This window comes from Athene cunicularia (assembly GCF_003259725.1).
Source record: "Athene cunicularia isolate RWA chromosome 10 unlocalized genomic scaffold, athCun1 chr10_part1, whole genome shotgun sequence".
Taxonomy (NCBI): domain Eukaryota; kingdom Metazoa; phylum Chordata; class Aves; order Strigiformes; family Strigidae; genus Athene; species Athene cunicularia.
In genome coordinates this window covers 20855690-20869159 of record NW_020799112.1, presented here as the reverse complement: position 1 = coordinate 20869159, position 13470 = coordinate 20855690, and the positions used below count along the sequence as shown (strand labels likewise).

General features: G+C 38.6%; 1 protein-coding gene across 1 annotated transcript in view; it reads left to right on the top strand.

Moving 5' to 3' along the window:
* MYO5C (myosin VC) overlaps positions 1-13470 on the top strand; it is a 36101-nt gene that overhangs the window by 214 nt on the left and 22417 nt on the right. Inside the window, exons 2-16 of the mRNA XM_026856090.1 lie at positions 3284-3394; positions 3888-4053; positions 4329-4473; positions 4880-5036; positions 5565-5708; positions 6477-6558; positions 7106-7213; positions 7740-7846; positions 8486-8751; positions 9190-9271; positions 9629-9769; positions 10788-10913; positions 11542-11625; positions 12527-12661; positions 13005-13102. Of these exons, the coding sequence (XP_026711891.1) occupies positions 3284-3394; positions 3888-4053; positions 4329-4473; positions 4880-5036; positions 5565-5708; positions 6477-6558; positions 7106-7213; positions 7740-7846; positions 8486-8751; positions 9190-9271; positions 9629-9769; positions 10788-10913; positions 11542-11625; positions 12527-12661; positions 13005-13102 (1952 nt within the window). The remainder of the gene's footprint in view (positions 1-3283; positions 3395-3887; positions 4054-4328; positions 4474-4879; positions 5037-5564; positions 5709-6476; positions 6559-7105; positions 7214-7739; positions 7847-8485; positions 8752-9189; positions 9272-9628; positions 9770-10787; positions 10914-11541; positions 11626-12526; positions 12662-13004; positions 13103-13470) is intronic.

The following is a 13470-nucleotide window of genomic DNA, read 5'->3' as shown; positions in this document are numbered from 1 at the left end:
GCGGCGCCTTCTCCCGCGCCCGCCGCCCCGGGAGGGCGAGGAGCGGGGCAAGGGAAGGGGCGGCCGGGCCGGGCGAGTCACGGCAGGCTCAGGGAGCGTGCGGGTGTCTGGGCTCCGGTTGAGGCGCTCGGGGCCGGCCCTGGCGGAGGGAACGCGTCCCCCCGGTGTAAGGGTGCGTCACCTCCGTGGGACCCGCGGCTCGGGAATCCCAGGGCGGCGTAGAAAAAAAAAAAAACTTCTTTTTGAGACTTTTGGTCTTTAGGTGTAGGGCTCTGATGTGCTAGCCAGCGATTGGGCAACTTTAACAGCACTTTTCCTGGCCACTTAATCGCCAAGTGCTCACTCTTTTGGTTATGCAAATATTTGGCACTAAATGATTCTTCCTCCTTAATGCGGCTGTTTGGTTGTTTGGGGGGTTTTTTTGCACAATTTTTCTCACTTTTCCTGTAGTCACCAGAGTGTTGAGACATACGGTTTGTTTGCTTAGCTTCAAATAACACAAATACCACGCACACAATAGGAATTTACAAGCCCCTCTCTCCTCTATCGCAGAAGCAGCTGCCCTGACAAACTCCTGGGTGCTGCCCTGGTTTTACTCACTCGTGGTGTTGGTACCACACTCGAAGCAGCTGAAAGAGCAAATGGTTTTTTTTCTTTTTAAATCAGAAATTAATGTTAGGCAGGTGAAGGGGAGGAAGGAGCATGGGTGTAACTTGATACGACAATGAGCAAACTCTCTTCTGTTTACTTGTAAGGCAGGGTTTGGAGAGAGCGAACTTTGGTAGCCTGGGTGCATTTGCCGATGGAGGCTCCTGGAACTGCAGGGACCTTTTCTAGAGGATTAAGCACTCCGATCACATGCTTTTTCTTCCCTTTCTTGTCTGTGACCCAGTGCAGTTCGTTTTCTTACGTGGAAACACTTTATGTGCCCCTGAGGCTATTTGGTGGTGATATTCTTGACTCGCATAGAGTAACAGCAAATAAAGAATTCAGTTTAACAGCTGTGAATAGATATTTTTCATAAGCCAGGAAATCAACATAGTGTAGGAATGACACAAAAGTCAGTTTATACTTAAATATGCTTGGAAAAAGCAGAGTTAAAACTGATTCAGTTGAGCCACGCCTTTCATTTGCCCACTAAATACATACATGCAAGGCTGGGTTTTTCTCCCTTTGATCAACTAGATGAAAATGTGGTTTGGGGTTGTTTAGAAAAGGTCTTTGTGAATTTGGATATTGTGTCCAAAATGCCATCGTGCTGAAGGCATCAGCAAAGAGGTGTCATGAAAGCAGCTGAGGTTTTGGGGAGGGTTCATCACCTGGCGTGCATGCCAGGTTGGCCTATGGTTGACCAGAAAGGTCAACCTCCATCCTTAGAGACACTGAAAACTCACCTGGAGAGGTTACCAGGCAACCCAAGCTAATTGGTAAGACATCCCTGCGGAAGTCCCTCTTACCCTGGATCGATTGGTGTTGATCCCCAGGGGTTAGAGTTGAGAAAGCTGCTGTAGAGTGCAGCTGTTTGGACCTCTGCAGGCACCCACCATTGGCGGTGTGGTCAGTGGGGTTCTCGAGGCAGAGACCCTCCTGTTCTGAGCATCTGCAGGAGCTTCCAGGGCTTCCTCCGAATTAGAGGGGGAAAAAAGCCATTTATGCCAAAAGCACCAGTTGCAATGCCAAAATGAAAGGTATGTGAGTCTCCAAGGCATCAGTGGGTATGCTAACACTTCATGAAATCCTTGAGTAATGTTAATTTTTCAAGTAAGCAGCTGTAGCAGTTCTCATGGGTTTATTTAAATAAAGTTGGTTTAAACTGACTGTGAATATAGCTAGGGTAGGGGAATTGAATGAAGGGTTCTGGCAATGGAAGCAGAATGATGCTGGAAGAAGCTTATTCGGCATGGTTGCTTGTGCAAGGAGAGACTGAATGGTTCTGTGCTGTCGGGTGTTACTTTATCACAAATTAGAGGAGAGATGGTCCATAAGAAACTCGGCACTAACATGTACAGGCAATATTCAGCGTTTTTTTTCTGCCATCACTATCCTTCCTCCTGTCCTCTCCTACGTCCCAGTATAGTCTTCAATGTTATCTTCATTGCCATCTGGGATACATGCTATATGGCATAAAAAATACTTTCCACCAAGGTTTAAGGAAGATGCTGATGTGTCAGAAGTTGCCTCAAACTGCAAATCCCCGAACAGAAGTGATTTCAGTGTAACTAAAACCAGTGTCTACTAATGCATAGTTGATGCACTGGGGAGACTTCGAGGGATGCTGCTGCTTTGTTAAACCCTGGCAGGATGAGAAGAACACACCACGTCAGTGAAGAAATTCCTGACTTACTGAGGTTACCGGCTGTGTTATGTCCTTCTAAGGAATACTATTTCCCATAGCTTCTAGGGCAGAACGTTTCAAGATGTTGGTAATGTTTTAGCATTTTAACTCCAGCATAGAACTAGATGGTTTTAATGCTGTAATTTACGTTCAAACGTTTCTGCTTCAGAAGGCTAGAGGCAATTCTGTTGTCTCGATTCTTCAAATACCTAAAAGAAAATTATAGTTCATCTGCTTCTTTTGGAAATAAGTGCTTTTAGGAAAGGTGTTTTCTTCCTGAGGCGGAGCTGAAGGACCTCACTGGGTCTGAGCTCATCTAAGCCAGCTGATTCTTTGTAAAGAAAGAAACCTGCCAGTAATCTTTGAAGTTCACCCTAGAACAGGGGAAGATGTTTGGAGGTTGCACTTCAGTCCCATTGAAAGAAAGGGAACTGCAGAGTCTTTCTTGTGTGTACATCTTTGCCTGTGGCAAAATCCTTTCTAAGTTCAGTATGCTAGACTTGAATTCAGGGACGTGAGTGTCAAATTCTGTTAAACCAGGTGCTTTCTCTGGTACTTGCTCATTTGAAATTCATAGAAATCAGGGCTCTGCCTTAACTGTATTTTATTCTTTTTGTTCGGTGTTAGAGGGTTTGAAGAGCCTGGCCACAGTCTGGCCCTTGCTCCCCTGCCCACATGCTGTGGTGTTCTGCAGACTTTACACTAAACAGGAGCAGAACAAGCATGTCTGAGGTTAATGAGTCTGCTGTCATTTTTTTTCTGTCACGAAGAATAACTAAAATACAAAAAAACAGTGAGCTGTACAGAGCTAATAATAATCCCAAGAATTCCTGGCATCCAGTTATTTCAGCTTTTAGGTTGCACTTGACATTTGAAAACTACTTTTTTGTCCTAGTCTAGTATTATGATAATAGCTAAGCTAACTGTTATCTTGTTCTTCTGTTGTAGTACAATAGGGTTTGGATCCCTGATAATGAAGAAGTTTGGCGGTCTGCAGAAATCACAAAAAACTACAAAGCTGGAGACCGTTTTCTCCACGTGCAATTAGAAGATGGAACCGTAAGGAAAAAAGCCTTAATTATTGTGGGGTTTGCTGAGATATGTTTATGTAGAAACATGGGACTTGCCATTACGAGATCTAAATGACTTGTCCGTATTTTCTTTTATGCTAACCCTGCAGTGCCTAGAATTTTATCATACTGTAATTTGTACGGTAAACTGCTGTTAACCTAAAAATATGAATAGTGCATTTCTACTATCTGTACAACATCAGTATAGAACACATGCCTTGAAGATCGCTTCACTTTTCAAACAAGCACTGAAACTCATCTTTAGTTGAAGTAAATCAGAAGTGCAAGGCAGTCATAGTTACCTCCATCTTCCTTCCATCATCTCCAAGCCCCACAGGTTCAGTGGGATGCCTGGGGTTGATGAAATACAAGATCAGACAGAGCTCCATCAACCCTGTAACTCTGTGTAAAGGTAGAAGATCGATTTGTGTTTATACAAACATTATGCATTTTATGATATTTTAAGTCATTTTTGTTGACAGGAACTGAATTACCCTGTTGATCCAGCTGCCTTGCCACCCCTGCGCAATCCTGACATACTTGTTGGTGAAAATGATCTGACTGCACTTAGTTATCTCCACGAACCAGCTGTTCTACACAATCTTAAAGTTCGGTTTGTGGAGTCTAAGCTTATCTACACCTATAGTGGTAAGCCAATTAAAATGCAAGATATAAAAAAAAAATCTTAAATAAATCTTGGGTGAGTTTGCAATATGATGTGCATAATGTTTTCCTCAAGTGTATTTTAACTCACTCGAGTGAACTTGGTTTTGTATGAGTTAGAGACTCGTTTGTTGATCAGGATCTCCATCCTAGTTTAGAAAATACTGCTACCTTGTATCAGTTTAACTGTGGTTGCCCCAAACTGGCATTACCATTGACCTAACCTGTGTTTCATTTTTGTTTTGTACATTTGGTTGCAGGAATAATTTTGGTTGCAATAAACCCCTATAAACAGTTGCCAATATATGGAGATGCTATTATCCATGCATATAGTGGGCAGAACATGGGGGACATGGATCCACATATATTTGCTGTGGCAGAAGAAGCCTACAAGCAGATGGCAAGGTTCAGTATGTTGTGTAATGTCCATAAATAACACCTGAAGTCTAGGGGCAGTCAGTGTTAATTGTAATTTAACTGTGTGTGTGCCACTGGCTGTTGAGAATACCTTTGAATGGGTAGCTTGACTAGAGAAGGAGTAATTTGTTAACCAGCTGAGGAATTTCTAGAACTCATAAATGTTTTCATTCTTGGCGAGGGGCAAAAAACTGTCTTAGCTGAGTGAATAGCAATGACATCAGTCGAGGGGTTAAGCTGAAGAGGACCAAGAGAAGAAGGGATGAAAGATGGAACTGATAGGAGAGTTAACCACAGCGTGTTTTCATACATTTATTTCATACCTATAATTCTTACATTTATGTACGCATTTTAGACATGTCTGATTTAAACTGTCTTGATGATTTGGTTTTAGAAATAACAAAAATCAGTCTATCATAGTCAGTGGAGAATCAGGAGCTGGAAAGACTGTGTCTGCAAGATACACTATGAGATACTTTGCCACTGTGAGTAAGTCAAGCAGCAATGCACATGTGGAAGATAAAGTACTGGCATCCAATCCAATAACTGAGGTGAGTTTCAGAGAGTATCTGCCACGTCTGTACTCGTCAAGGAAAGAATTCTGAGAGCTGCTGGGAATCTTTCTTTGAAATCTCTAGGGATGTTTCAGCTGCCTGAGTTGAATATCTAAATTTGAAGTTTAGCATCTGAATGTTACTGATGGAAAGGGGTAGTCAGCTCCAGAACACCCAGGTTCTGCCTAACTTACCAGTGGCACTTTGGAGGCACTAGTTTGCTTCCAGAGTTTCATCTGACCACATCATGTTAATTAGATGATGAGAAAACCATATTGAGCAAGTTGTTTGTTTTTATTAATTGAAATAGAAACTGGTTAAGCTTCCTTATGTTGGGAAAATGTACTTTCAGTTTATGTCGTGTTACACTGATTTGAGGCTTATCTTCAAATCTCACAGCTCAATGCTGACATTGATCCTTGAGCACCTTTGATTTTAGGAACTTGTAGTTGAGTCAGTTTTGACAACATTATTCTTATGAAAGATGCAAGTAAAACAGATTCTAAAAGTTTAGAATTTTTATAGGCTGTCGGCAATGCAAAAACCACACGGAATGATAATAGCAGTCGATTTGGAAAATACACTGAAATCAGTTTTGATCAGAGTTACCAAATCATTGGAGCTAACATGAGAACATACCTGCTTGAGAAATCCAGAGTTGTCTTTCAGGTGGGTAAAATAAAGTTAAAGACAGTCAATGTCAATATAACTACAAATGTACTATCCTTTACTAGTTTTATATAGAAAATGTTATGTGAAGTTCTGAATACTATGTCTAAGCAGCATTTGATTTCTTTTTCAATAGGAGCTAATCTCATTTATAATAAGAAACTAATTTGTTCCATGTTCTCCCTTATGCTAAGTGGAGGATAAGTGCGAGAAGTATTTGAGAAATCTGTGACTTTCCATCACAATAGTAACATGGGCCAATTGTGTCTGGAAAAGAACAGTGTATACAGGGCAGAGAGAGTCTTGGTTAAAAACTGGCTCAAAATTTGTAAGGCTGGGTCTTACTGCATACGACTCATTACAGTGTCAGAGCATAATTGTGACAATCTACTGAAGAAAGCCTTTAGTTTTATAAAACTGTTTTCACAAAGTTTTCCTTTTTAGTAGTATTTTAACTTTCTAAGTACCATGAAAATTACTTCTGTATATCTGCTGCCTGAAGGATGGTTTGGAAATAGTTAGAGAGTTTTCTGAGTTACCACATAAAGTGAATTTATCACTTTCAGAGCTCTTGTTGAAGTCTTCGGATGTGCCATTTTATATTGGGCAATTTCTTTGCAAAACTGTGTTGCAGCAGAATTTATCCTTCAAGTATCTCTTTACAGTAGTGTTGAATATTGAATGTGGTTCTGTTTGTTGCTTTTTGGGTTTGTGTGTTGGTTGTTTTTTTTTTCTTTCTGTAATGGTATTCTTTGCTTTAATTTACAGTCAGAGAATGAGAGAAACTACCATATATTTTATCAGTTGTGTGCATCTGCTATGCAGCCCGAATTTAAGCATCTCAAATTGGGTAGGTCTCAAGAAAATAACCTACTCTTCATTTTTGCAGTGCAGTATTTAAAAGATTGGATTTTCAAATGCTGGGATGTTAAGTGCTTTATAGCATAAATCTCCCAGATTTACAATGGGACTTGCATTTTTAAGTCACTTAGCTATTAATCCTGTTTGAATTGAACTTGGTAGCAAATCCCTAGTAACTTGAATAGTGCATGAGCAAGTACCTATGTGTCTTTGAAAATTTTATTCTAACACTTTCAGTAGTGACAGATGCCATAATGACAGCTTAGGGGCTTGGTTCATGCCACCTGGGAGAGGCAGACCTTAGGTATGTGTTTACTCAGTCTTCATTCCTGTTTATTAGATCAAGTATTAAGATTTCCAGGAATTCTGAATACTGATTTGTGTCAGCTTGACTGAGTGAGGAGTGTGGATTTCTCTCAGAAAAACAGCACCTCAGCTCATTGCTGCAGACCTGTCATCTGACAACATCTTGAATTTTCTGGTGTTACATCAGTCCCAAATTTTTCAGCATTGCAACTTTTGCTTCTTATCTATAGGGAGTGCAGAAGAATTTAACTACACAAGAATGGGTGGCAGCACAGTAATAGAAGGAGTCGATGACAGAGCAAATATGGTGGAGACTCAGAAGACATTTGCCTTACTGGGTAAATTCTTGAGGATACCTTTTCAGTAGATTTAAAAATACATCTTTCTTCCCGAATGGACAAAGGTAGATAGTTTCTGAAATATCCAAAACGCTAGTGGTAATGACCAAAATAATTTCCTTCATACCTTATCCATTGCACTGTTGTTCTGTTTCAAAAGTACTGGGCAAGAACAAATGTTAGCTGTTGGTGTTCATTGTTAATGGTCAGAATCACTAAGGGCTGGAGTCTTCTTGGCCCTTAAGCTAACACGCTGTAACAAAAATGGAATTGGAAGCTTCTTTGCCCCTATGTGAAAGCCAAATCAGACTTGAGCTGTGCCTGGGGAGGTACAAAAATTCATGCCTAATCTCTCACCAGATCAGACAGGCAAAAAGTAGGCAGAACCAAGGCTCTGCATAGTAGTCTGCAGAGATGCTGTACAAGTCTTGGCTGCACAACAAAGCAAGTAATGCACCATTGTGCTATTTTAATTAACTGTACTGTTTCTGAGTATTTAAAATAATCAAGAATTGGGTTTTTTTAGGTTTGAAGGAGGATTTTCAGATGGATGTTTTTAAAATGCTGGCAGCAATCCTACACTTAGGCAATGTGGAAATAACAGCTGTTGGAGATGAAAGATCATCCATCAGTGTAAGGAAGTAACTCATTCAGATACTGACATTTTCTTTTATATTCTATGCCAGAAGTCCTTTAGCAATAGTTTTTCTCATATCTGGGGCTATGAGCAGCATTAAATGTGGCATTCTAAACTTGAGAGATTTTTTTCCAGCTTCATCTATATAGAATCACAGGAATGTTTCTGTGAATCCTGTTTTGTGACCAAGTTCAGAAAGTCTGAAAAAAGGTAAAATGTGCCTAAGAAAACCCCGTATCCAACTGAGCCACAGCTGTTGGAAAAGCTGTTTGGGACTCTCTGCAGGGTACAGAAACAAGAGCATTGTCTAAGGTGCTCAGAAAGTGTCCCAGCGGACTGTGAAAGTCTAAAAGGCAAGGAGACCTAAACCTAGAATAAAGTAGCTTTTTCATTCAGTGTCGTAATCCAAAGCATCTCACCCAGCCCAAGTTTTACTCTCCCCCATCAGGAGCTGTATCCGCTATTCTTTGCTTTAGCTCTTCCTGTTATTTTGGCAGATGAAGAAGTGGACAGAGCCCCTTGTCCGTCTAAAAATAAGAGTCGTAGTTTGATGTCAGTGGTGCTGGATTTCACGGTCTAGACAACAGTTAAAATATTAAATGTAATCTTACAATATTTATTTATCTTCTTTAAAGCTGAAAGATAAACATCTCCATATATTCTGTGAACTTCTGGATTTAAACTGTGACAAAATGGCACAATGGATGTGCCACCGAAAGATTATCACTACCTCAGAGACTGTAATAAAGCCAATGACAAGAGCTCAGGCTGTTAATGCAAGGGATGCTCTGGCAAAGAAGATCTATTCTCATTTATTTGACTTTATTGTGGAAAGAATTAACCAAGCTTTGCAGTTTCCTGGCAAACAACATACTTTTATTGGTGTTTTGGACATTTATGGGTAAGAATGCATCTGGAACCAAATTTACTTTAAGTTATTCCTTTTCTTTGGATTTGCTAAAGAGTTGCTTTTCCAATTTGTGCTGCTAATGAATTTGGAGGGGTTTGTTTTACTGAAAGGTCACAGTCGTGTAAATTTGTTAGCATCTAGAGTAGTGAAAATGTTCAGCAACTATAAAGGTTAGTCATTTTTGTGAATGAGGTTTAAATTTAAATCTGGATGTAATACTTTTCGATCTTAACTCTGGATTTTTTAGCTCTGTTATGTCTGGTAACATCAAATTCTAGGGAAGCTTCGAAATGCTTTAGCCATCTTCATTAGTCTTATGGCTGTTTAATTTTCTTAGAAATATTAGGATAACTCCAAAGTCTTACAAGAATACTGCTGTTTGTATTTAAATGTCAAGGAGTATTTTTTCTGATTTGACATGTGTTTCAGCTTCGAAACATTTGATGTGAACAGTTTTGAACAATTTTGCATCAATTATGCTAATGAAAAACTGCAGCAGCAATTTAATATGGTATGTTCTTTTATTTGTTACAGCCTTTGTCTTATTTTGCTTCAGTTTTGAGATTATCAATAATGGATATTAGCAAATGCTCTTTGTATTTGAGTAATGGATATTTATGCATAATGGCTATCCAGTAATAGATAAAAATGTGGGGTTTTTGGTATATATACATACATACACACATATACACATAAATGAAAATTTCTGAGTTTATTTTCTTACAAGACAGACATGTAATGTAGTACAAAATATATAAATATTTTGGTTTTATCTTATGTATACAATCACATACATTCACACGCACACCTTGTATTTATTTTCTTCCTTAATTGTAACCTTTCATTTTCATAATGTTCACATATCTAGCATGTCTTTAAACTGGAACAAGAGGAATATATGAAGGAAGATATCCCATGGACTTTAATAGACTTCTATGACAACCAGCCTGTCATTGACCTTATTGAAGCTAAAATGGGAATTTTAGAACTTCTGGATGAAGAGTGCTTGGTAATTTAAAAATTCTTGTATTTAGAACTCAACAAAAAAAATTATATAGATTTTTACAAGTTGAGCTTGTAATCCATATTTTACCTTTTTAAATAGGAAGTAGAGCATTTTCTTCATAAAAGGAACATTGTTTGGCCTCTATTTGTTAGTCTTAATTGTAAACCACTTAGTGTATTTTTCTTTTATAAAATTAAGTACCTAAAACTAGAAGCTAACCCAGCAACTAGATTACTTCACTGTGAGGGCAGTGCAGTACTAGACCAGGCTAAGCAGAGGTGCAGTAGGGTCCCCATCCTTGGATACTTTCTGGATTTGAGTTCAGAGGCAGCTTGATCTGGTGTTGGTGGTAGTCTTGCTCTGAGCAGGAATTCCAGGGATCTCTTCCACTAACATTTGTACAACTCAGATATTCCATGAATCACTAATTTTGATACAAAAACCCAATCTTCCTTTCCTTTCTTAAAAGTTCTTGTTGAATGCACCAAACCTGCATCTTTGCTTTTTCTTCTTGAATATTACTGGTTTTTGTTCTGTGTTCTCTCATGACTGTTGCAATTCCCTTAGGCTTCCAAACCTGTTGGTAGCTTTGTCAGTGAAGAACAGAGCAGGGAAAGGTGACCCCTCTTAAAATGGTCTCTAAAAGGTGTTTTGGTGATATTGGCAATTCGTGCTTCACAGAATCCAAACCATGGAGGAATATGGGAATATTCCCTATCTCATTAGCTTATCTCTTAGTCTGCTCATTAGCATTCTCAGGGATCAGACTGTCCCTGACTGCAGGTAGCATCCTTTTAGGACAAAATGCCTTACGACTCATCAGACAATTAACTCTAGTCAGCAGATTTGTGGATCAATATGGCCTTCTTTCTGAAAATGCTACAGGGTGCCACTGGATCATCTGGAAAGACAAAAACTGGTTCTTACCAGGCACTTCATAACTCACTGAAGATGCTTTATCAGACAGTATTTACTGATAGTAAGGGTTTTGTTAAAGAGAATGCCCTTCTCATTTTTACAGTTACCTCATGGAACAGATGAAAACTGGCTTCAAAAGCTGTATAATAATTTTGTCAATAAAAACGCACTCTTTGAAAAGCCAAGGATGTCAAACACGTCTTTCATCGTTCAACACTTTGCTGATAAGGTAGAGTGTAAACAACCCAGTGGTATTTCACCCTGTTTCTAGCAGTTACTCCTTCCGAAAAGAAATAAACTTAGAAAACAGAGGAAATACTAACCACACTTGTTTGGAACTTCTGTAAAACTGATCTTCAATACATAGTACTATTTACTTATTGGTAATGCTGCCCATAACATGCCATTTAAGCATTAAGAAGTGCTTGAGATGATTAATTTGAGAATATAAAAATAAATCATCAAGAGAAAGAGTCAGAAAAAAAATACAGTGTGTAAAAGTTATGATTGCAGTCTGTCTGCATTTAGTCTGTTATTTACATTTCAAACGTAGTATTCCTTTTTTGATAATTTGATTTGAAATCGTAGAATAATGAAGAGAGGAGGAAATAAATTCCTGTTGAAGGCAGAAGGAAATTGCAGTTGATAATGGATGCTGACAGTTTGTCTCGCTTCTGAATTTGCAGTATGCATGTATGTACACTTGCCATAATGAAACTGGAAAAAGCAGGGTTTCAGCTGATGTGTTTGAGACTAATAAACAGCTGCTGGCCACCACAGCTTAGAGAGTAAAAATTATTGTTTTGCTAACTGTTCATGTATTGCTGAAAAGTTAATGATTTCCCCTGTTTGCACAGGTAGAATATAAATGTGAAGGATTTCTGGAAAAAAACAGGGATACGGTACATGAAGTATTGGTTGAAATCTTGAAAGAGAGCAAGGTTTGTGAACAATCAGTAATGATTAATTTTCTGAATACTTGCTTTTACTAGAATTCATTCAGATCTGCTCTAAAAGATATTTTTTCTGATAGTAACATTTTTTTATTAGGTTGAATCAATTTAATCTTCATTTTTAATAATATTCTACAAGTGTGTGTTCTTAATGTCAAGTATTTTTAATGTCAATACAAGATGGAAAACCACAGTATTCAACTTTTTCATATATGTGCAGTTATTTTGCTAGTTATGTTAGGGTTTTTTTTCCTTAGTATCTCCCTTGAAGAGCATTTTGGAATCCTTGTAACTGAACAATTCACTTTTTTTTTTCCTGTAGTCATTACACGTAGCTTTGGTAGGTAGTTTATCATTAACAGCTGCCTTTGTTTATTCTTCAGAAGAGATTAAGAGAATGCCAGGGCAGGGAAAGCATCAGATGTCTTGTGTGTGCCTGCCACTTCCCATCTGCTTGAAGGCCCTTTCCCTTTCACATCTACAGCCTTGAGAGTTCAGGAGTACTATTAAGAAGCTAACTTAATCCGACCAAACCCCATATTCTTAATTTAAATTAAATATTGTGGAAATAGAACCTCGAGTGGTCTTATTTTGAACTCTGTTCTGGATTTATGCTTATATTGAAATAACTTTTGCAGGCCTACACAACAGTTGTTGAGTTTTGTCTGTGAGATGTCTTAAGTGCTTCACAGGAGACTCAGAATTGTTGCAATTGTTTCTTCAGTTGTTTGTTTGTGGCTTAAAGATCCAATTCCAAGCCTTGCAATACCTGACCTAAGCATGAAGATTGGAGGGGGGTTGCATTTTACATTTCGGTAAATGTAATTTTTATTTGGATGTTATTACAGTCGCCAAGTATTTAACTGTGGTTCTTTCACCACACTTCCAGTTTCATCTGTGCGCAAATTCTTTTCGAGACAACCCAGTGTCCATTTCACCTTTCGGGTCAGCTATAAACATCAGATCTGCAAGACCTGTTCTCAAGTCCCCGAACAAACAACTCCGGATGACTGTTGGCAGTAAGGTACTACAGAAACACCCTTTCAGGGAAGTGTCCTGGGCAGTCTGAGACTGTGATACTGTATTCTGTTACTATTCACGGGGGACTCTCCAGTTCTCAGTACAGCAAGAGCCAGCCACGGTGCAGTGCTCCAGGCCTGCCTATAAGTAGGTGTGTTTAATGTATATCTAGGAGACTGTTAAGTAGAGCAGGACTCTTAAATTTCTTTCATTTAAAAATCTAATCCCTAAGAAAATCTCCCAGTGTCCAGCCAAAAACTAACAAATAATTTAAAAACCTAAGATTTGGCTTTTTACTTAGCTGTAAATGTTTCATTAGCAAAAATATTATGTCTGATATTTTCTAGTTCCGGAGTTCCTTATCTTTACTTATGGTGACACTCAACGCAACCACCCCTCATTATGTACGATGCATAAAGCCAAACGATGAGAAGCTGCCTTTTGAGTAAGTATGTTAGTGGTTGAGTTGTTTTATTACCTTTAAAATTAAAAGAATATTTTTCTATTTTACAGTAGCTACATGTCAGCAAGCTAAATTCTTATTCTTGAACAACTTCTCATACAGAATATATTTTTCCTTTCAAGATAGCTGAGGTTAAAAAAAAAAAAAGATTGTTTTACAAAAATAGAATAATTCAGTAATGGTTACTGATACCTTAAAAAGTCTTTCTAATCCTGAAATTTTTCAAGTTGGTTATTAGTGGTTGTGTATTTGTCGTAACACTTTTAGGTGAAAGGTTGTCCACCTTTGATTTAAGTTGATGGATGCTTTGTATAGGTGTGTTTACTCTTCTAAGTGTGGATTAGCACCAG